General features: G+C 38.9%; 1 protein-coding gene across 1 annotated transcript in view; it reads right to left on the bottom strand.

The window, feature by feature from the left end:
* PTPRD (protein tyrosine phosphatase receptor type D) overlaps positions 1-21,080 on the bottom strand; it is a 297,658-nt gene that overhangs the window by 146,421 nt on the left and 130,157 nt on the right. The window contains exon 4 of the mRNA XM_065661688.1: positions 3,617-3,805. Coding sequence (XP_065517760.1) covers positions 3,617-3,805 — 189 coding nt within the window. The remainder of the gene's footprint in view (positions 1-3,616; positions 3,806-21,080) is intronic.

The following is a 21,080-nucleotide window of genomic DNA, read 5'->3' as shown; positions in this document are numbered from 1 at the left end:
AAGAATGGCTTTCAAATAAAACAAAAGAGATTAAGTACTTGGGTAATTTTATTATTATTTTTTAATTTTCATTTCACTGTTTCAATCTAGTAACAAAAGTAACACAAAAGGTGGTACTCTTAAAAAAGGCAGCGCAGGCTTCAAGAAATCCTCTGCTGAAGAAAGCCAAAAATGTGCAGCAAGAACAAAAAGGCTGCTTGAAGTAAAAAAAAAAGAAACTGAATTAGTCATTTATAATTATCAAAATATCATTTTAAAGAAACAAAACTCCTTTAAGACATGCAGATTGGTAAGAAAAGAAAGACAGTTTTCCGCAACTTACAATCTTAAAGTACGTTTGCTGAAAAACAAAGAGCAGTTGAATTAGAAGACAAAAAAGTTAAAAAGCATGGTCTACGCCAACAATAAAGAACCAACCAACCACTGCTGAGGACCACAGGGGGGCCCCCCCCAAGACACCCATCAAAATCCACTATTGGGATTAGCAGTGTGGTGTCACAAAACCCAAGAAAAATACAAAACAAGAATTACAAAAGAAGGAAACATTTTTGCCAGAGTATCAAAAACCAACAATACCACATACCACCAAGAATAATAATCATTAACCTTTAATTTCCATATCCTGTAGATTAGAAGATCCAAAAATCCAGACGTGACAGAATTCCAAGAAAAAGAAAACAAAACAAAGAAAAAAAAACCCCAAAAAAACAAAACCAAAAAAACCCCCAAAAAACCCCAACCCACCCCCCCCCAAAAAAAAACAACCCAAAACCAAAAAACCAATAAAGGAAAAAAAAACACATTGCTGCAATTTTTTAGAGGGGGGCACATAATTTTCAACTTTATGAAGTTAAAAGAAAAAAAAAATTGGAAAAGAACAAAAATAAAAACCTTTTATGAAAGATAAGACAAAAAGAAGAAAAAGAAGGTAGTCCATGTTGTCTTCTGCATGTCTGCTACTGTTCTCCAGACCATCTTGTCTTTGGTCCAGGACAAGAACAGCTAAGGAAGAAAAAAAATGATCTTTTTTTGCTCCAGTTGGACGAAAAAAAGAGGAAGGAAAAAAAAAAAAAAAAGAAGAAAAAGAAGTAGAAGAAAAAGAAGAAGAAGAAAAAGAAAAAAGAGGGACAAATGGTATACGCTGTGACTGGGCTATGGCCAGAAGACCTGGATATGCTTTCTCCGAAGCATATCACAAAGCAAATTATTGTTGTTTGTGATTTTTTTTGTTGTTGTTTTTGGTTTTTTTTAAATGAACAAACAAAAAAGGGAAAGGAAAAGGGAGTGTGCTGAAAGAAAGGTCACAATATGAGAGTCACTGATCATAACCAAACAGGACAAAGGAAATAAAAAAACAGATGATGGACATTTCTGTGGGTTGTGGTTTTGTTTTCTTTTTTTTTTTTTTTTTTTGGTGTGTGTGGTTTGGTTTTATTTGTTTTTTTGGTCTTTTTTTCTTAAAAAAAAGAAAAAAAAAAAACAACAACAACCCATAACAAAGATGAAAGGGATGAAAGGACAGAAAGAATGAGAAAGATCATTCTGTGAACGTTAGTTCAGCACTCTTACCTCTTATTGGTGTACCACCTGGGTGGATAATATGAATGCAAATAAGATTAGAAAGAAGAAGCATTAGTACGAGAAGAAGGAGGCTAGGGCTTTGGAAGAAGAATCAAATTAGATTTACAGAATTAAATAAGGTCTTAAGAAAAACTTGAATTACTATACTGTTAAAACAGGAATATATTAGATAGTATTATCAGGTTATAAAAGCAAGTTGCATTGTACCACATAGGGCAAAAAGGCTACAATTGGCTGCATTGCCATTCTCAGAGTAGCATCTGAGTTCTTAGATGTTTGATTGTATAGGGTTAGATATATATAAAATATGCCTCAAACGCTTAAAGAAAACTTTACAATGCTGTACTTATGACATAGTTTAGGAAGATACTGGAAATTCTATTTAAATCTATATATATATAAATCTATATATATATATAAAAAGAGGATACACGGAAAGCTATCTCAGAACAAACACTGTAGTTTAGGCTGGATTATGGCATTTACTGTTCTACAGCTATGTGATAATGTGTACTGTTTCCTTTAGGTGTTGCTATGACTGATAAGACAACATTTCTGTGGAGGTGTGCGTGTGCGCCAATATAGGGATCTGGTGACTACACTGACTGTTAGTAAAATGCATGCCATGCATTTTAATAATAATAATAGTAATAATATAATAATAATAATAATCATCATCATAATATTCTGAATATGAAAATTAGTGGGGGTGAAGTGCGCTTCAGAACTAAGCACTTACCAATAGATTCTGGAGATTTAAATACGGAGAGAAGAAAAACAGCATAAAAATATTATTATATTCCTTATAATTTGGTACAAAGTTTTCAGTTAAAGCTTTATATACTAAATCATCTATGTCACATGTGAGAAATTAATTCTTAATTTACATTAACAGAAGGTTAATTTACACAATTCTGCTGACAACAAGCAAAAAGTCAGTTAACAAGACGATTTAACATCACAGGACAGGTCAAAAGCTGAGAATTCTGGGAAGACACGTGATTAAACAACTTAGATTCTACAATGTTATCTACTTCAACTGCCATAGAAAAAAGCTCATTATATCCCAATTATCTTATTTAGGGATAAGCTTCAAACTATAAATTTAGAATTGCTGGGGTTTTTTATATCTACAGAGAACAAAAGAATTAACTAGGGCAGGAGGAGAGTAAAAGAACTGCTAGGGAGGTGCAAGGGGCAAAGAGAGAAAGAGCAGCAAAAGCTGGATTCTACACCAAAAGCAGACTTCTGTAGATCCAGAAAATGTAGGATTCATAAAGCTTTAGCATGGGCGCACACTACTGTGGCTACATGTGTTGGAAAAATGCTCAGCCAGCGAAAAAACTTTATTCCACAGATTACTCGAGGATTCTTTTCAGGTTTGTTTTTTTTTTTTTTGGTTGTTGTTTGTTTTTGGTTTTGTTTTTTAATTTTGGTTTGGCATGGGTTTTTTTTTTATATTCTTTTTAAAGTATAATTGTGCATGGGAAAAAGTATTGTGTTTTATGTATTTGTGAGCGGAAAGAAGATGTGTCCAAACTGTCTAATCTTTGGTGGAGTCAAATATGGAAAAGACAGCACAAAACACATTTTAAATTTTAATTGAAGTGTCTAATGCAGGCTTTGGTTTTGATGAATATAACCATTGGTACTCCTTGCAATTTCTGAATGAAGTCCAATGTTGAAATAAATTTCTTAAAAAAAAAAAAAAAAAAGGAAAGAAGAAAGAAAGAGGAGAAAATGGATCCATCAAGTACTGCAAAAAGCAGTAAAGAAAAAAAATTATCAAAAAAGTACAGTCACAGCAGTGAGCAATGTGGAGTAAACAGAAGCTGCAAAACACATACAAACAGACTCTAGAGAAGGCTATGACAACATCACAGACATGGACAACACAGTTAGACAGAAGAGAGAGGAAGAAGAAAAATTATTACCTATAAATAAAAAAATAGAAGGAAAAAAAAGAGAAAGAATAGAAAGAAAAGGTGAGAGGGAACAATTCTGGGCATTAGTAGAAACAGTTACAAGACCCTACCTGAGCGCAACTGCTTGATACGGCCATTGTTGTTACTTGTGTCAACAGGTAAGAAATCTTTGAACCAAGTTATTTCAGGATCAGGATTGCCACTGGCTGCACATAGCATGGTAGCTGTACGAGTTCGTTCAACGACCTTTAGCTGTGGGCCCATATCAATGGTGGGGAAACCTCTCGGAATTTGATCCTCTGCAAAAGAAATTGATGATTTGAAGAATTTTACATTCGTTACATAGCAACTCATGAAAACCCCAACTGCCACTCTACTTAATGTTCAAGGGTACCCTAATTGTTTGTACACAAGGAACTAATGCAAAACTAGATACACAGGCAGTATTTTTTTGTAACTTACAGTGATCAAAATGCTGATCCAAAATAGAAAGCTCATAATAAAGCATCTACAAAGTTCATACTTACTTATTAAATTGGCAGAGATACTGTACGGTGATTTCCAGGGACGGCAATTCCACTACTTCTCTGGGAAGCCTGTTCCAATGCCTTACTACCTTTTTGGTGAAAACCTTTTTCCCTAATATCCAGTCTCAGCCTTCCCTGGTGCAGCTCGAGGCCATTACCTCTTGTCTTGTTACCTGGGAGGATAGACCAAGTAACACCACCTCCTCGCTCTATCCTCCTTTCATCTAGTTGTAGAGTGATAAGGTCTCCCCTGAGCCTTCTCTTTTCCACAGTAAACAATCTCAGTTCCCTCAGCTGCAGATGAGGCCCTTAGTGACATGGTTTAATAGTGGACTTGTCAGTCCTCCAGTAACCATTGAACTTAACCTTAGAGGGCTTTTCCAGCCTAGCTGGTTCTATCATTTTGTGTAGTGCATAATCATTGGACTCCCACTGTGGTACTTTACAACACTGATATTGCCTTGCTTGTGAAAGGCCTTACTATTTTATGTGAAATATTGAATCACCATTCTTATCAACAACGGAGAAAAAAAACTTTCTTTACATAAGACAAGTACATAAGGAAGTGTGATCCCAGAGTATAAGATTCAGCCAGGACCTCAGGAGACCCAAGTTATATTTCTTGGTTTTATCATTACTACCTATGTGCTGTTTGTCTTCACATTTAACATCCCTGTGCTTCAGCTGCCCATCTGTAAGATGGGTATGAGAGTCCTTTACTGCTACAGAGAAGTGCTATGAGGATGAATCCATCATAAGATTACAAAGCACTGAGAAACTCAGTGGAGCTATGCAAATACTAAAGCTAAAGTGGTAAGAATGGATACAGCCGTGTCAACTAAAACACTCAGACATGGTCAAGAGCCCTCACTCAGTGCAGTCAATAGCAAAATATTAAGAAATGCTGACAAAAAAGACGCAATTCACCTTTCTCAAGATGATACACGCTAGCCAGTAACACTGGAAGCACAGTAGGATCAAACAATTTTGCAGAAATCAAAATAGCAAATCAAATAATCTACTTGAACGACATCATCTTGCTCTTAATTTCTATTAAAATGAAAAAAAAAAATGTTGCAAAATAATTGTTACTATTTCTGTTCAAAAAGGACAAGCAAAAAAGAAAAAAACCAAAGGATCAATACTAACTGTGAAACACATATCCTATTAAATGTCTTTATTGGTGGTTATTGACATGCAATTGATTAAGGGGTAAAAATAACTCAGAAGAAATTGTCCAGTATCAACAAACTTTCGTGAAAAATGTGTCATTTTTTCAAATAAGGAAGTCTTCAGAATTTTCAGAAAAATGTATGGCAAAAAAGTACATCCTATAAATCTTTGCAGTTCCTGGGGTCTGCTACTGCCCATAAGCTTGTTAATCGTTTGCAATACAAATGCACATAGGTACTAGGTAGAGTAAACAAAATTCTCTAACAAGTTTGCAAAACACTTACAAGCTACTATTTCTACCAATGAGTGGTTAAGTATCAACTTCTTCACTAGTTATAGCCTTGTCCCAGAGAAGGTATGTTTCATGTCTGTTTTTGTTTTTGTGGGGTTTTTTTTGTTTGTTTGTTTTTTGTTTTTTTTTTTTTTTTTTTTTTTGTTTTTTTTTACTTTGGGATTAACTGACAAGATTTGTCTTGTGACACAGAACAGGATTTTTATGACCTGACCTTTCCTTTCCTCCTTGGCTCATACAGAAAACCCTGGAGTCCCTTTTGTAAATACATAAGTGTACAACAAAGCTAATCTATCGTGAATACCAATAGAATGGAGTAGTAAAGAGCTTTCCTTTCTTACATTTAATAAGGGAAATTAAATTCCATTCATCCACCTTATGCACAGAATCTCTTTGAATGAATGCTGTTCATGAAATTGTCATGAGACACATCACAATGTAACAGATTCAAGTAGCCAGAACTGTTATATTTTTGACAGTTGTGGCTTGTATCCAATCTGGCTTTCAGGTATTTGGCAATAAAACCCAATATTTGGCATCAAATGGACAAGGGAAATAATGAAGTTCCTCACTGGAGTGCTTACCACAGTGGATTTAGTTTTTACTATGTTAATAATTTTATTTTTTTCTCTGTAAGTTTATCAGTGATTTGTATAAAACTGTATTTATACTTTGATGATACCAAGTTTGATAGATCATCAAACACACTCCACAAGACAGCTGAGCATCAGATCAGTGAAACTGGCCTCTCAGCCACAGTAAGACAAAAGTAAATATTAAAAACTTTTGATATATTGGTAGCTCTACAATTTTCCATAAGATGAAAAAAATTTTTTTTTACTGCACATTTATATGCTCAATAGGTTCTAAACTGTAGTATATACCAGTGTTCCCTATTAATATTCAGTTCTAGTGAATTAGCTTCTAATTCATCAACAATTTAAATGAAGACTTGACCTTCTCAAAGCCATTTGGTAGTGCCATTTTGAGAGGCCATTAAAGGGCAGATTTCTGTGTCCTTGTGCTTGGGGAATCATACATGTAATACGCATTTTGTTTAGGATGACAGATACAAGAGATTTAGAAATAGAGTACATTCTTTGAATTTGTTAAGTGTCTTAACAGCACAGCATTCTGTTACTGGCATTTTACTACTGTGCTAGTATCATTTCAGTTGCTGGAAGAGCTCTATGAAAGTTATTTTTCGCCAAATGTATAATCTGAACAACAGAGGGGCAACTAACAAAGACTGGTTACCACATGAACTTAAGAAAGAATGTTATGAAATGGCTTTGCCTCATTTCCCATCACTGTTGTTCTTAGGATTTCTAAACTGTCCTTCTACGTATTCAACCTGTTTGACATTGCTTATATGTAAACAGTGACCTTGAGGGTGGTGAGGCACTGGAATGGGCTGCCCAGGAAAGCTGTGAATGCTCCATCCTTGGTGGTGTTCAAGGCCAGGTTGGACAGAGCCTTGGGTGGCATGGTTTAGTGGGAGATGTCCCTGCCCATGGCAGGGGGGTTGGAACCAGATGATCTTAAGGTCCTTTCCAGCCCTAACTATTCTATGATTCTATGATTCTATGAGATTCCTATTTCTGCTTCCAGTTTTGTCAAAGTGGCAATTGCTTCTCTTCCAAGCAACACCTGTGTAAAAAGCACAACACCCTCTACCTTCAGATTTCAATATACCTACACATTATCCCGCACATACTTTTCACATGTTGCTGCACTTGTCTGACAGGTAAGCCTATGCTCACAAATCCAGAGCAGAGACACAAACTCAGCTTTTACGTGTAAACAGTAATTCTGATAGAGTGGTAACCCGGAAAGAGCAACCAGTTAAATTATCCTCTACTCACAAGAAACCATACTTACCTTTAAGAATATCTCCAAAAAAAAACCAACAACCAAACAAACTTGTAGCTGTGCCACAAGTATGTATCCTAAACCTTTCTGCTCATCCTTTAACTGTTTTCTGTTATCTAAAATGAAAAAAGTGCATGATTCTCTCACAAGATTTCAGAAACTCTCCAAGCTACATCTGAAGGTATACTGTCAAGCCTGTGCATATACAAAAGCTGGATCCAAAGAAGGAAGAAGATTTCAGACAAATCCAGTACAATAGATTTGACTTTTCATGATAAACCTACTCAGCTGTACAACACAGCTAAACAGATTAAAAAACACACCAAAAACCAGTGATCTTCAATATTTCCGTTAAGGATTTCCTTCCACAATAACTCTATTTGCACCACTGAAACTTCTATGTTCCAGAATAACCATATTAACCTGTAGTTAAACCTCTGTAATCTGCCTAACTGAAATCTGTATTCAAAGTGTTTCACTATGGCTCTTAAAAATATTGTCCTATGTGAACCAATTATTCTCACTGTGGAAATGGAAGGTGGTTCTCTCGATTCTATTCAGGAAGAAAAAAAAATATCTATTTCAAGATTCACTGATATCTTTGCCACAGGCAAATTTTAATCATTCTGTAGCTCACAGAATAAAAAGGCACACATGGAGTATTCCCAGAATATACTATAGATACTGAAGATAAACTGCCACAATAAAGTTTATTATTTCAAAGAACAGTGTAAATAAAGCTTTTATTTTCACTATTCCAGATGGCAGCAGCATACAATTCGCACTGCTTTGACATCATGACCGTATTATTCAAAATAATTCTTCCTGCAACGGAACTGAAAGGAGGATTGAGAACACTAAAATCAAAGAGAGTAGGGGAGGAAGTAAAATCAACGTTTTGCAGCAAAGTTGCTATTCTATTGAAGAACCATGCATGTGAATAAATTGAAAAATAAAGCCAAAGTAATTTCTAATTATGCCTAAAAGACTAATTTGGTTTTATAAGATATAAAGCATCAGAAAAGTGCTAGTTAATAAACATTATTCCTATTGAAATATTTTAGAAAGCAAATTTTGCCAAAGAAAGTAATTATGAACAGATGGGTACTTTTACTTTGTGGTGATGTAAGTCAGTAAAGGAAGGTAATGGCTACAATGTAAGAATAGATCTAGGTATCTATTGGGATTTCTCTTAAATTTCATGCAATTATACCACACAAGCAAAAGGAGTAAGACATTGATAAGATGATCTAAGACTCACTAACAGTTATTAAATATCCAACAAGAAAACAGCTGCCTATATAATCCCACTAAAAACCATGCATTTAAAAATATTCTCCATATATTGTGCAAAGCACTTTTGATGCAAAAGAAAACAAATTTGTTTAGTAGTTCTGTATGCAATTACCCTGCAAATTGCAAAGTAATGTCTATAATAGAACACAGAGCCACTTAGACCAAATTATCATTTGTATGAATGTTGAAGCAGCAATTTCACATTGCATTAAGTCAGTTAACATTCATTGTTATTAGCATTTAGCCTTAAATAAGTTCTCTGTTTTAAAAAATGAGTGCATTGAGGCTTTGAAATTAGATATCGTCATAATGACAAAAATGGAAAAAGGAATTTTCATCTTTTGTCAGTTCTCAAAATCTGCTAAATTAAAGACTGCACATTGCAAGCTCTTTCCGAAGTGACCTGTCTCACTCACGTGAACAATTAAATAGCTCTCACTCTCCTTTAATGATGACATTCTGAATGACAAGAATTAACATTTGGAGAGTCACCACTCATGTGAAAACACAAGCTTCAAATTAAGGGTTTATTCTCACATTTGCACTCAGGCACTGACAGAGCTTACACCACAGCATATCATCTGAGTGTCATACACCCAAATTTGGTTCTGACTGACTGTCTGGATTTCTGCTTACTGGGAGTGAAAAAGGAGATAACAAAGGCCGTGTACAATTTCAGTGTCCTCAACACAAGAAGGTCGTGGAGCTGTTGCAGCAAGTCCAGAGGAGGGCCACGAGGATGATCAGGGGGCTGAAGCACCTCACATACACAGACAGGATGAAAAAGTTGGGGCTGTTTAGCCTGGGAAGAAGGCTCTCGGGAGACCTTAAGGCAGCTTTCCAGTACCTAAAGAGGGCCTACAATAAATCTGGAGAGGGACTTCTTACAAGGGCCTAGAGCGACAGGACAAGGGGTATTTTTAGTGCAGGGCAGCATATACTTAGGAAAAGAAACACTAATTCTGAAGCTGAGAGGATACAGCATCCCACATATTTCCATATCCACAAGAATGAATTATTTTGCATTGGTGAATAAAAGACAAGAGGACAACAAAGGACAGTGAATTTCCATGACTACCATTTCTAATCTGAGGCATAATTTCCAGACAGTGTTAAGATTTAGATTACATTAAATCAGGGTTAAATTTGGGCTTGCCAAGAATGAGTATTAGGAAAACATGATTGCTCTATCTGGTCAATATTTTTAACATACCACTATTTGTGTTCCTATGTTCTCCTTCGTTTCATTTGAAAAATAAAGAGGGAAGAATAAGAGTAGTGAAGTGATGGCAGTCTTTGGTTTAAGGTTTAATTTTCCACATCACACACAATTTTATAGTGCAGTAAATAATGAGATCAGCAGTACATTCACATGTACACCAGATCTCAATTCTTACATTAGTAGGCTGAACAGACTACTGTTGGTACAGAACACATAAAGACATATTTTATTTTTTCTCCTTCTCCCTTCTTCTTCTTAATACTCTGTCTTAAAATACTAATGTTAGTAAATATGCATGATACTTTTTAGAAATTATTACCTCATACTCATTCTTCGGTATGAAGCAACAAATCATCACAATAAGGTTGTAACACATTAATTTGAACTGAGAAGGGGACAGAAGCACCTTGGTTTTGTTTCATAAAAAAAGGAGAAGAGAGAAAAAGTGATCAGCCTGGCAAAGGAGTTGTCAGACCATACAGTCCCCCTCACCTGCCTTCCTCTCTATTGCACTACATGCCTAAACCTGTGTTTAAAGCTAAGGTAGTGATAATACTGCCTAAGACAGTCAACAGAACTCAGCTCGTGATCATGGCTATTTCTGACACTGATTCTACGCAGCTTTGCATGAGTTGTTTCCTCAATGCAGTAATCTTACTGAATGCTTTTTAATGCAGCCTATATACCCTGCAGCCCAAACTGACAACTATACTAACTGCATTAATGTAACAGCTACAAAACTTAAGGCCCTGACAAAGCAACCACAGTGGCAAAATCATTACTTTGTGTAAGTCTTGTTCTTGAAGGATAATACTATATTTTTGCATTTCTAGCTAGGCATAAAACTTGTGCATTCTAAAAAGAGAAAGGGGAGGTTTTTTTACTTTGATAAGTGGATATAATAGTGCCCCAGAAGGCCTACAGTTTGATCCCTTAGAATAAGGAAATAAAGAATAAGGGTGATGAAATTATATTCCTCAAGTTTTGACAAAAAACACTTCACTCATGATGTTAAAAGCATTTTTCGTGCAGTGAATTAAACAGTATATTCAAAGTAGAGGCTATGCCTGGCACTACAATGCACTCATACAGATACAGCAATTTGGCTGCATTTCAATAAACAGCAAATATAACGATGAATAACAAACAACAAAAGTTCTATTATTGCTTAAGAGAATGAGAAAAAAGAGGTAGTCAGAACAGCCAATGAACTTTAGACAAACACAGGTGAAGACAATACCCCTTTAAACTCTGTATTATTGAGCATTGCACTATCACTGGTACAAAATATGCACTGTTTTTCTACATCTAATGAGACATTCATCTTCACTGATAAGCATGCTTAAAACATTCATAACACATGACTACAGATACAGATAGATGAATCTAAAAAAACTAACAGATACAGTCACTTCCCTTTTTATGGTCTGTTTGCCTTTTTTCTCCCACATCTCCCTACCACTATGAACACATACCTATCAATTAAAAAAAACAGCTTAATGAGACAAGACACATGCAAAGACAACAAAGCAGTACTTTCTATTGTATACTCCTAATATTTATAAGCAAAAGACAGAATCTAAAGTGCTATCTGATGCTAAAACACATGGCATCTTTGAACCTGTATGAATCTTCAAAGATTCCCTGGAGGGAAAGAATGCCATCCAGAGGGACCTTGACACACTTGTGAGGTAAGATGATACCAACCTTATGAAGTTCAACCATGACAAATGCAAGGTCCTACACCTGGGACAGACCAATACCAGGCACAGCTACAGATTGGGCAAAGAAGAGATTCAGAGCAGCCCTGCAGAGAAGGACTTGGCGGTGTTGGTCGATGAGAAAATGAACATGAGCCGGCAGTGTGCCTTGCAGCCCAGAAAAGTATCCTGGACTGCATCAAAAGGAGCATGACCAGCAGGTCGAAAGAGGTGATCCTGCCCCTCTACTCTGCTCTTGTGAGACCTCACTTGGAGTATTGTGTGCTGTTCTGGTGTCCTCAACATAAAAAGGACATGGAACTGCTGGAACAAGTCCAGAGGAGGGCCACGAGGATGATCAGGGGACTGGAGCACCTCCCATATGAAGACAGGCTGAGAAAGTTGGGGCTGTTCAGCCTGGAGAAGAGAAGGCTGCGTGGAGACCTCATAGTAGCCTTGCAGTACCTGAAGGGGGCCTATAGGGATGCTGGGGAGGGACTCTTCGTCAGGGACTGTAGTGACAGGACAAGGGGTAATGGGTTAAAACTTAAACAGGGGAAGTTTAGATTGGATATAAGGAGGAAATTCTTTCCTGTTAAGGTGGTGAGACACTGGAATGGGTTGCCCAGGGAGGTTGTGAGTGCTCCATTCCTGGCAGTGTTCAAGGCCAGGTTGGGTGAAGCCTTGTGTGGGATGGTTTAGTGTGAGGTGTCCCTGCCCATGGCAGGGGGTTGGAACTAGATGATCTTGAGGTCCTTTCCAACCCTAACTCTTCTATGATTCTATGATTCTTTAATGGAAGCAAGAAAGTATTTCCTGTATGAGCACATAGTGAATTTTTTCCCTGGTGGCCTGGTTATGGAGGGAACAGGTATGCTCTAGACCTTACTCTTCATCTTCCTGAATATGAGCAAGGTATCCCTCTCACCTCTAATGCCCACCTATGGCAACATTCTCTCTCTCTCACTGATACTGAGAAGACACCTAGGGATCTGTTAGCAGGGAAGGATAAGAAAAGAGAAGATGGTAGACTGGCACTGATAGGCATTTCTTTTTCGCTTGAGTTTTACTACTGAAGTTGAAGTATCCTTGAGGAAGTGTCCAGACAAAGAAGGTAGAGGGTTCTTCTCAGAAAATCACTTCTCTTCTGGAAGAATAGAGAAGAGCTTTCTCTCTTGTAGAAGACACACATTTTTTAAAACCCTTGCTTTCTCACAGTTCTATGTTCAAGTTCAATAATTAGTACTGCCTTGAAAATACCCTTTAATGACTACCGAGGTATACAGCAGAACCTTCTATTAACACTTAATAGTGTACATGTGGGTGAAGACATAGACGTAGTAATGTAGAAGTGTTACTATTTCTAAAGACTGAGGCAGCGAGCACTTCAAGGTTTCCAGGTCAGAAAGACTCAGAGGTTCATGATGTCACACAGTTCTGCAATAGACTATTAAACCAGTGTTAGAACTGGCTGCGGCCTGAGACTTTGACTTCTACCTGACATTTTGCTGCTGCCATATACTAACTAAAGGGGACTAGTCTGCGATTTAATATGTTTCACATTAAAATAGGAAGAGCCATTTTCATAAAAGATAAGTAATGTTTGTAGTCTTGAGTTAATGTGTGGAAGAAAATACTCAACATCCTGACATGTGTTCTAGCACGGCAGAGGTCTGGAAGCACGCATACTGGGCCTGGTGACTCAAGGCAGTTGTGATCTGCAGAGAGCTAGCATTTGCATTCTTCCAAAGCATTTTTCACAGTAATAATCATACATCCTTGAAAGAGTTATTGTGACCTGTTGTGAACTGAACTAAGCAAACTCAAGCGAGGTTTCTGGAAGACTGAAGGAGAGATGTACTTTAAACATTGACGTGCCCACATTCATCTAGCAACAGCAGCTAATATTTCTACTGGGATTGTAAATGAGAAATAGAGCAGGGATTCCTCCATAATATGTTGAACATACAACAATACCAGATTTACTCAGCTCTTCTGTAACTCTTGTTGCAATTTACTCAACTAATTACACAGCAAATTATATTGTCAGTAATTTGAAATAGGATTTTGGCTTGGCATAAGAGCACAGGATGTTAAGTGGGATTTTTAAAAACTGTTTTACATTCTGAGCTCAAGCTCCACACCTGTAAGCCCATTATAATTATTTCAACTAATTATGAAATTCAGCGCTGTCTCTAAAAATGCAATGAAATCCAAAACTGCAACAGGCAGTGTAAAATGAAATTCATTACAGACTACAGTCTGAGTGAATATCTCCAAATTAGAAATAAAAAATGTCATCAACAATATTTGTAAGCATCTGCTTGCTAAATATTTAACAGTTTTTATATAGAGTTTAGGCAAGCTTTTTGTTTCCACAGTTTCCTTTTAAGAAAATTTTCTCACTAACTTTCATCTAGCTGATCAAAGATGATCCTAATGACATAACACATACTATCTAGAAAAATGTAGAGAGGAGGGTTGGTTTGTCTGGTTTTGCTTTAGGCTTTTATTATTATTATTTTTAAATAAGTTTATTAAAATTAAAATTATAGTTTTCTAATACAGATACAGTGATGTTTCTGTTCCAGAGAACTACTGCACTAGCATGGACGTAAGGAAGTAGCTGTTCTGTGGCTGGAAGCCACGGGCCTAAGTAAGTACTGGTTTACTGTTTGACGATTCTACCTTGATTGCCAGAAGGCTGAGTGAGTCAGGATACCAGGTGGGCTGGAGGACGGTGTGTGTATGTGGAAATGCATATGAGAAGGAACAGAAGGTAAGTTTCATGCTATGACAGTTTGAAAATTCACCAAAACTGTTCTCTGAAAAATAGTTAATGAGGTCCAATAGCTGTGGAGAGTGAATTCTTGCCTTTAAACAGACACAGTGTTAATAGACATAGGCTTATTATGTTAACAGACATAAGCTTAGCATATCACTGTATGGGTCTAGCACATCAAGAATCTGCATAAGCATGAAAAACCTCCATGTCAACCTTGTGGACAGACTTAACAAGTGCGTTACATGAAGAAGGTACACAAGAAGAGAACAAAATGGTTGAAAACAAAAGATGTGAATCTGTTCAGTGATGAATTGAGCCTTCCTGCAGACATGCAGCTGTGCAGGTCTCTGGCTGCAGCGAATGCCTGAGCCTGGCACTTGTATTGGAGGGAGCCAGTGACACTGCTTGTGTTCGCTGTGAGCAAATAAATGACCTGCTCAGGCAGGTGGCTGAACTGAGGGAGGAGGTAGAAAGGTTGAGAGCCATTAGAGAGTGTGAAAGTGAAATAGATTGGTGGAACCACACCCTAAGGCAAAGGCAGAGGGAAGTGGTTCAACAAGCTATGGATCCCCTTCCCTCCTACCATCAGACAGAAGGAGAGAGCTTAATGGACAAGGATGGATGGAGGGAGGTTCCTCCTCAGAGAGGTAAGCGAAAACCCTCACAATCCCTTCCTCCCTCCCAATTGCCCTTGAATAACAGGTATGAGGTCTTGGAAATTCAGGGCCAGGTGAATGGAGATGGTGAGGCTAATCTATCTAGTGAGTCACCCAGGGCTAGTCACTCACCCCCATGCCTCAGAACTTCCCCAACCAAGAAGAAAAGAAGAGTAATTGTGGTGGGTGACTCCCTTCTGAGGGGAACAGAAGGGCCCATTTGTCGACCGGATCCACCCCACAGGGAGGTCTGCTGCCTGCCTGGGGCTCGGATTAGAGATGTTAAAAAGAAACTCTCTGAACTGGTGCAGCCATCTGACTACTACCCACTGCTGGTTTTTCAGGTTGGCAGTGACGAAATTATTACGAGGAACGTAAGGGCAATGAAGAGAGACTTCAGGGCCCTGGGACGGCTGGTTAAAGGGTCTGGAGCGCAAGTGGTGTTTGCCTCCATACCTGTTGCAAGCGAGGGTGAAGGGATATATAAGAAGACTCTGCAGGTTAATGTATGGCTACGTGACTGGTGCCAAAGGCAGGGGTTTGAGTTTTTCAGTCACGGGCTGCTGTATGGGACACCTGGTTTGCTGGTGACAGGCGGGATACACCAGTCCCAGAGAAGAAAAAGGGTTTTGGGGCAGGAGTTAGCAGGGCTTATTGACAGGGCTTTAAACTAGTTATGAAGGGGGGAGGGGATTTAACTGGGCCTGTTGGGGACAAGCCCAGGAGGAACATGCTAGGGATTGAAGGATGGCGGGCTAAGGAGGGCGATCAATCTCTTGTTTCACTTGTGGGAAAGGATAGCTTTTTAGACCCTGTCCCGCAGGGGAAAAAGGGTACTAGGACTGGCTCCCTGAAATGCCTGTACACCAATACACGCAGCATGGGGAATAAACAGGAGGAGTTAGAAGTCTGTGTGCAGGCTAAAGGTTATGATCTAGTGGCGATTACAGAGACATGGTGGGACAGTTCACATGACTGGAATGTGGTCATGGATGGCTATGTCCTTTTTAGGAAAGATAGGTCAGCGAAGCGAGGTGGTGGAGTTGCTCTTTACGTGAGAGAGCAACTAGAATGTATTGAGTTCTGTCCGGGGTCGGATGAGGAGCAAGTGGAATGTCTGTGGGTACGAATCAAGGGGCAGACTGGCACGGGTGATACAGTTGTGGGGGTCTATTACAGACCTCCTGATCAGGACGAAGGAGTTGATGAGGCCTTCTACAGGCAACTGGAAGTAGCCTCGCGACTACATGCCTTAGTCGTCGTGGGGGACTTTAACTACCCCGATATTTGCTGGAAGACTCACACAGCCAGTCATTCACAGTCTAGGAGGTTCCTCGAGTGCATTGATGATAATTTCTTAATGCAAATGGTGGACGTACCAACTAGGGGAGCAGCGCTGCTAGATTTAGTACTCGCCAACAAGGAGGGTTTGGTCGAAGTGGTGACGGTCAATGGCAGCCTTGGCTGCAGTGACCATGAGATGGTGGAGTTTAGGATCCTGTGTGGGAGGAATAGAATACCTAGCAAAGCCACAGTTCTGGATTTCCGAAGGGCCAACTTTGGCCTCTTCAGTCAACTGCTAAGGGAAGTCTCATGGGAAAGTGTACTAGGCGGTAAAGGGGCTCAAGATAGTTGGTTAGCATTCAAGGACCGCTTCTTCCAAGCTCAGGATCGGAGCGTCCCAATGAGTAGGAAGTCAAGTAAGGGATCTAGGAGACCGGCGTGGTTAAACAAGGAGCTGCTGGGCAAACTCAAGTGGAAAAGGAGAATCTATGGATTATGGAAGGAGGGGCTGGCCGCTTGGGAGGAATATAGGACAGTTGTTAGAGGATGTAGGGAGGCAATTAGGACAGCTAAGGCCTCCTTGGAACTCAATCTTGCTAGTCGGGTTAAAGACAATAGAAAGGGCTTCTTCAAATACATAGCAAATAAAACTAACAAAAGAGGCAATATAGGCCCACTGCTGAACGAAGTGGGTACCCTGGAGACAGAGGATATAAAGAAGGCAGAGGTGCTGAATGCCTTCTTTGCCTCTGTCTTTACTCCTGCAGACTCTCCCCGAGGGCCCCGGATTTCTATAGCCCCAGAAGGAGTCAGGACAAAGGAGGAGTTTGCTTTGGTAGATGAGGATTGGGTTAGGGATCAGCTATGCAAACTGGACATCTGTAAATCGATGGGTCCGGATGGAATGCACCCGCGGGTGCTGAGGGAGCTGGCGGAGGTCATTGCTAGGCCACTTTCCATCATCTTTGGTAAGTCGTGGGAAACGGGCGAGGTGCCTGAGGATTGGCGGATGGCAAAGGTCACACCAATCTATAAGAAGGGCAAGAAGGAGGACCCGGGTAATTATAGACCAGTCAGCCTTACCTCCATCCCTGGAAAGATGATGGAACAACTTATTCTTGACTCCATCACTAGGCATATCAAGGATGAGGGGGTCATTAAGAACAGCCAACATGGTTTTATGAGGGGGAAGTCATGTATGACCAACCTTATAGCCTTCTATGAGGAAGTGACTAGGTGGAGGGATGATGGTAGAGCGGTAGATGTAGTTTTTCTTGATTTCAGTAAGGCATTTGATACTGTCTCCCACAGCATCCTCATAGATAAGCTAAAGGAGTGTGGGCTTGACGATCAAGTAGTGAGGTGGATCGAGAACTGGTTGAAAGGAAAAAGGCAGAGAGTTGTGGTCAATGGCGCAGAATCTAGCTGGAGGTCTGTGACTAGTGGAGTTCCTCAGGGGTCGGTGCTGGGACCGGTGCTGTTTAATATTTTCATCAATGACCTGGATGAGGGAACTGAGTGCACCCTCAGCAAGTTTGCTGATGACACAAAAGTGGGAGGAGTGGCTGACACACCAGAGGACTGTGCTGCCATTCAGCGAGACCTGGACAGGCTGGAGAGTTGGGCGGGGAGAAACTTGATGAAATTTAACAAGGGCAAGTGTAGAGTCTTGCGTCTGGGGAAGAACAACCCCATGTACCAGTACAGGTTGGGGGTTGACCTGCTGGAAAGTAGCGAAGGGGAAAGGGACCTGGGGGTCCTGGTGGATAGGAGGATGACCATGAGCCAGCAATGTGCTCTTGTGGCCAAGAAGGCAAATGGCATCTTAGGGTGCATTAGAAAGGGAGTGGTTAGTAGGTCAAGAGAGGTTCTCCTCCCCCTCTACTCAGCCTTGGTGAGGCCGCATCTGGAATATTGCGTCCAGTTCTGGGCCCCTCTGTTCAAGAAGGACAGGGAATTGCTTGAAGGAGTCCAGCGCAGAGCCACAAAGATGATTAAGGGAGTGGAACATCTCCCTTATGAGGAGAGGCTGAGGGAGCTGGGTCTCTTTAGCTTGCAAAAGAGGAGACTGAGGGGTGACCTCATCAATGTTTACAAATATGTGAAGGGTAGGTGTCAGGATGATGGAGCTAGGCTTTTTTCAGTGATATCCAGTGATAGGACAAGGGGCAATGGGTGTAAACTGGAGCATAGGAAGTTCCACGTTAACATCAGGAAGAACTTCTTTACTGTAAGAGTGACAGAGCACTGGAACAGGGGGGTTGTGGAGTCTCCTACACTGGAGATATTCAAGGCCCGCCTGGACAAGTTCCTGTGTGATGTACTGTAGGTTACCCTGCTCTTGCAGGGGGGTTGGACTAGATGATCTTTTGAGGTCCCTTCCAACCCTTGGGATTCTGTGATTCTGTGATTCTGTGAATTACCACTCAGTAAGAGGTCTGTGCCATAGAATCAACACAAACAATTGACTGACAGTGTTGGCATTCTATTTGATTTCAATAATGGGACAGTTTCTCGTTGTATTTATTAGTAATAATAGCTGTCATTGATTTTATAACTAAATACAAAACTAATTTAATTCAAAGAAAAAAGATATAACTACTTTCCTGTAGGCTAGACAGGTTGGCATGAAGACTATTATATGCAATCCTTAGAAGCAATAGAGAGCAGGTCAAATGTTATAGTAATTGAGAAGTAATTTCTGCCACTAAATGAACATATAGCAATAAATCTTAGACTACACAATAGTATTCCAGTATCTTTTTTGTACTTGAAAAAGACCTAAAAAAACAATCTGTCCATGCTAAACATCTTTCTGCTTTTATTTTATTAAAACATACTACTTTGAATAAGTGCTACAATGTAAGCTGTTCTGAGGATTAACTGTAAGGTAAAACAGGGATTACAAAAAGAAGGGTTGGTTGGTTTTGACTTTTCAGTAACCTCCAGCCTCTTCGGCACGTGGGGAAAACATCTTGATAATATTCAGCTAGCTTTTTATTTTGGTGTTCTTGCTTAAAGTACTGCACTTCTGGAAAAGGTTTGTTGAAACTATCCTGATGTATTAAAACCTTTCTGACAAAAGTTATTTTTAACTTTTACTATGACACATCTGAGCCTTCATGTTATTACAGGACCTGATGCAGGTATATGTGTTCATAAACACCATTATCTCCAAAGTCCCACTTTAATATCTTTTCCCTTAAAAACCCAGCCACCCTAAACAAGCACCATCAAGAGCTTTGAGAAAAACATTTTTTCAAATTTGGCCTTAGAAATCTTAAAGCTAGAGGAAAACCTTTATTTATTGTGCTGTGACCATTAGGTCTTTTTTTTTTTTTTTTTCCCCAAGATAAACATTCAGGATTGCTTTATTAAATTACTTTTTTGGTATTTAGTAGCTGGGTTTGCACAAAAGTCAGTGCAGATCACAGAGATCACAGATGCATAAACACTCCCTCAAAGTTCTTGCCTTAAACACTGGAAATCTCCCTATGCACAAAGTGTGAGAACTCCTAGAAACTATTGGCAACTACTTGGTAAATTTCCACATCTCTGTTGTTATGCCTGTGATCATCTTTATTAGCTCATATAGCAAGTAGGATGATATGTGCTGCTGATGCTAACTTACGTCTTCAAAAGAAAAACAAAATAACAGCATTGCCAGATCTTCTGCTGGTCTTGAACAGTTATCAGCAAGGACACTCAAGTGTTTCAAACAGTTTTAAGTGAGCTTATAAAAAAATTCTTTCGCAAAACAAATCTAAAAAACAATTACAGTATATAACTACTAACTACCACAGATAGTATTCTTATTTATTTTGTGCATGAATTAGCACAATAGCTGTTGTTCCAGAAGAGGAGATAAACATTCCTTAGAAAATATCCTAGTCTCTATGAAAAGCAAAATTAAATCCAACTACCACCTGTAAGTTCTTACTTCCAGTTTCAAACTTAATGCTAGACATCAGAAACTATAAAGGGTTTAAAAGTCAGGATACATCAGCTGCAAACTGGGGGGGCTAGTCTTCCAATAATCCTGAGTCAGGAAAAGGTATGTATACATTACAGAGCAACAACATATGCAGTGATGCTAAATGAACTTAACGCACAACATACGCAAGACCAGTAAGTAACAGTGTAAATTCCGTGGCTTTTTTTCTGGGCATGTGGCATTAGCTACCGAAGCTTTCATTCTGTCCTGTCTTTTTAAATCCTAGGTAAAAGTTCTTTCAATGAAGGTAACAAAAATAATTTCAATAGCTATTCTTTATGTATTATTATTTTGCAGAGCATTTCACAATGCAGACCTGTCTGTTATAGTGAAAAATGGGTACAGTTTCATCTTTATAGCTCCATATAATTAGAGCAGATTTTTCAGATTTCATAATGAATTCCTTATAGTTTACAGTATTTAGTTTTATCATATGAAAGACAGTGAGAGCATTCACAGTATTTCTGAGTCTAAAACCCACCTGCTCCAAACTAGTTTTAATGATAAACCCACTATATATGAAAAAAAAAATCAAAATCAGTTTTGCATCATTCTAGAACATTGCATAACTAAAAATTATGAAAAAAACAGTATTTTCCATATTTCTTAAACATAGGCATTCTGTTCCAAATAATCACATGCAGAAAATTATTTCTTGACTGTCTGCCAATGCTTTAAAACTTTTTCATTGCACAATTTGTTAAAGCAAATGACTACTCTCATTGAGAAAACTGACTGCAATGGAACTATTTATATACTTAAAAATGTTGCTG

Source organism: Lathamus discolor, chromosome Z (genome assembly GCF_037157495.1).
Source record: "Lathamus discolor isolate bLatDis1 chromosome Z, bLatDis1.hap1, whole genome shotgun sequence".
In the NCBI taxonomy this organism is placed as follows: Eukaryota; Metazoa; Chordata; class Aves; order Psittaciformes; family Psittacidae; genus Lathamus; species Lathamus discolor.
Note: the sequence above shows the minus strand (reverse complement) of the source record. Positions and strands in the feature narration are given on the sequence as shown.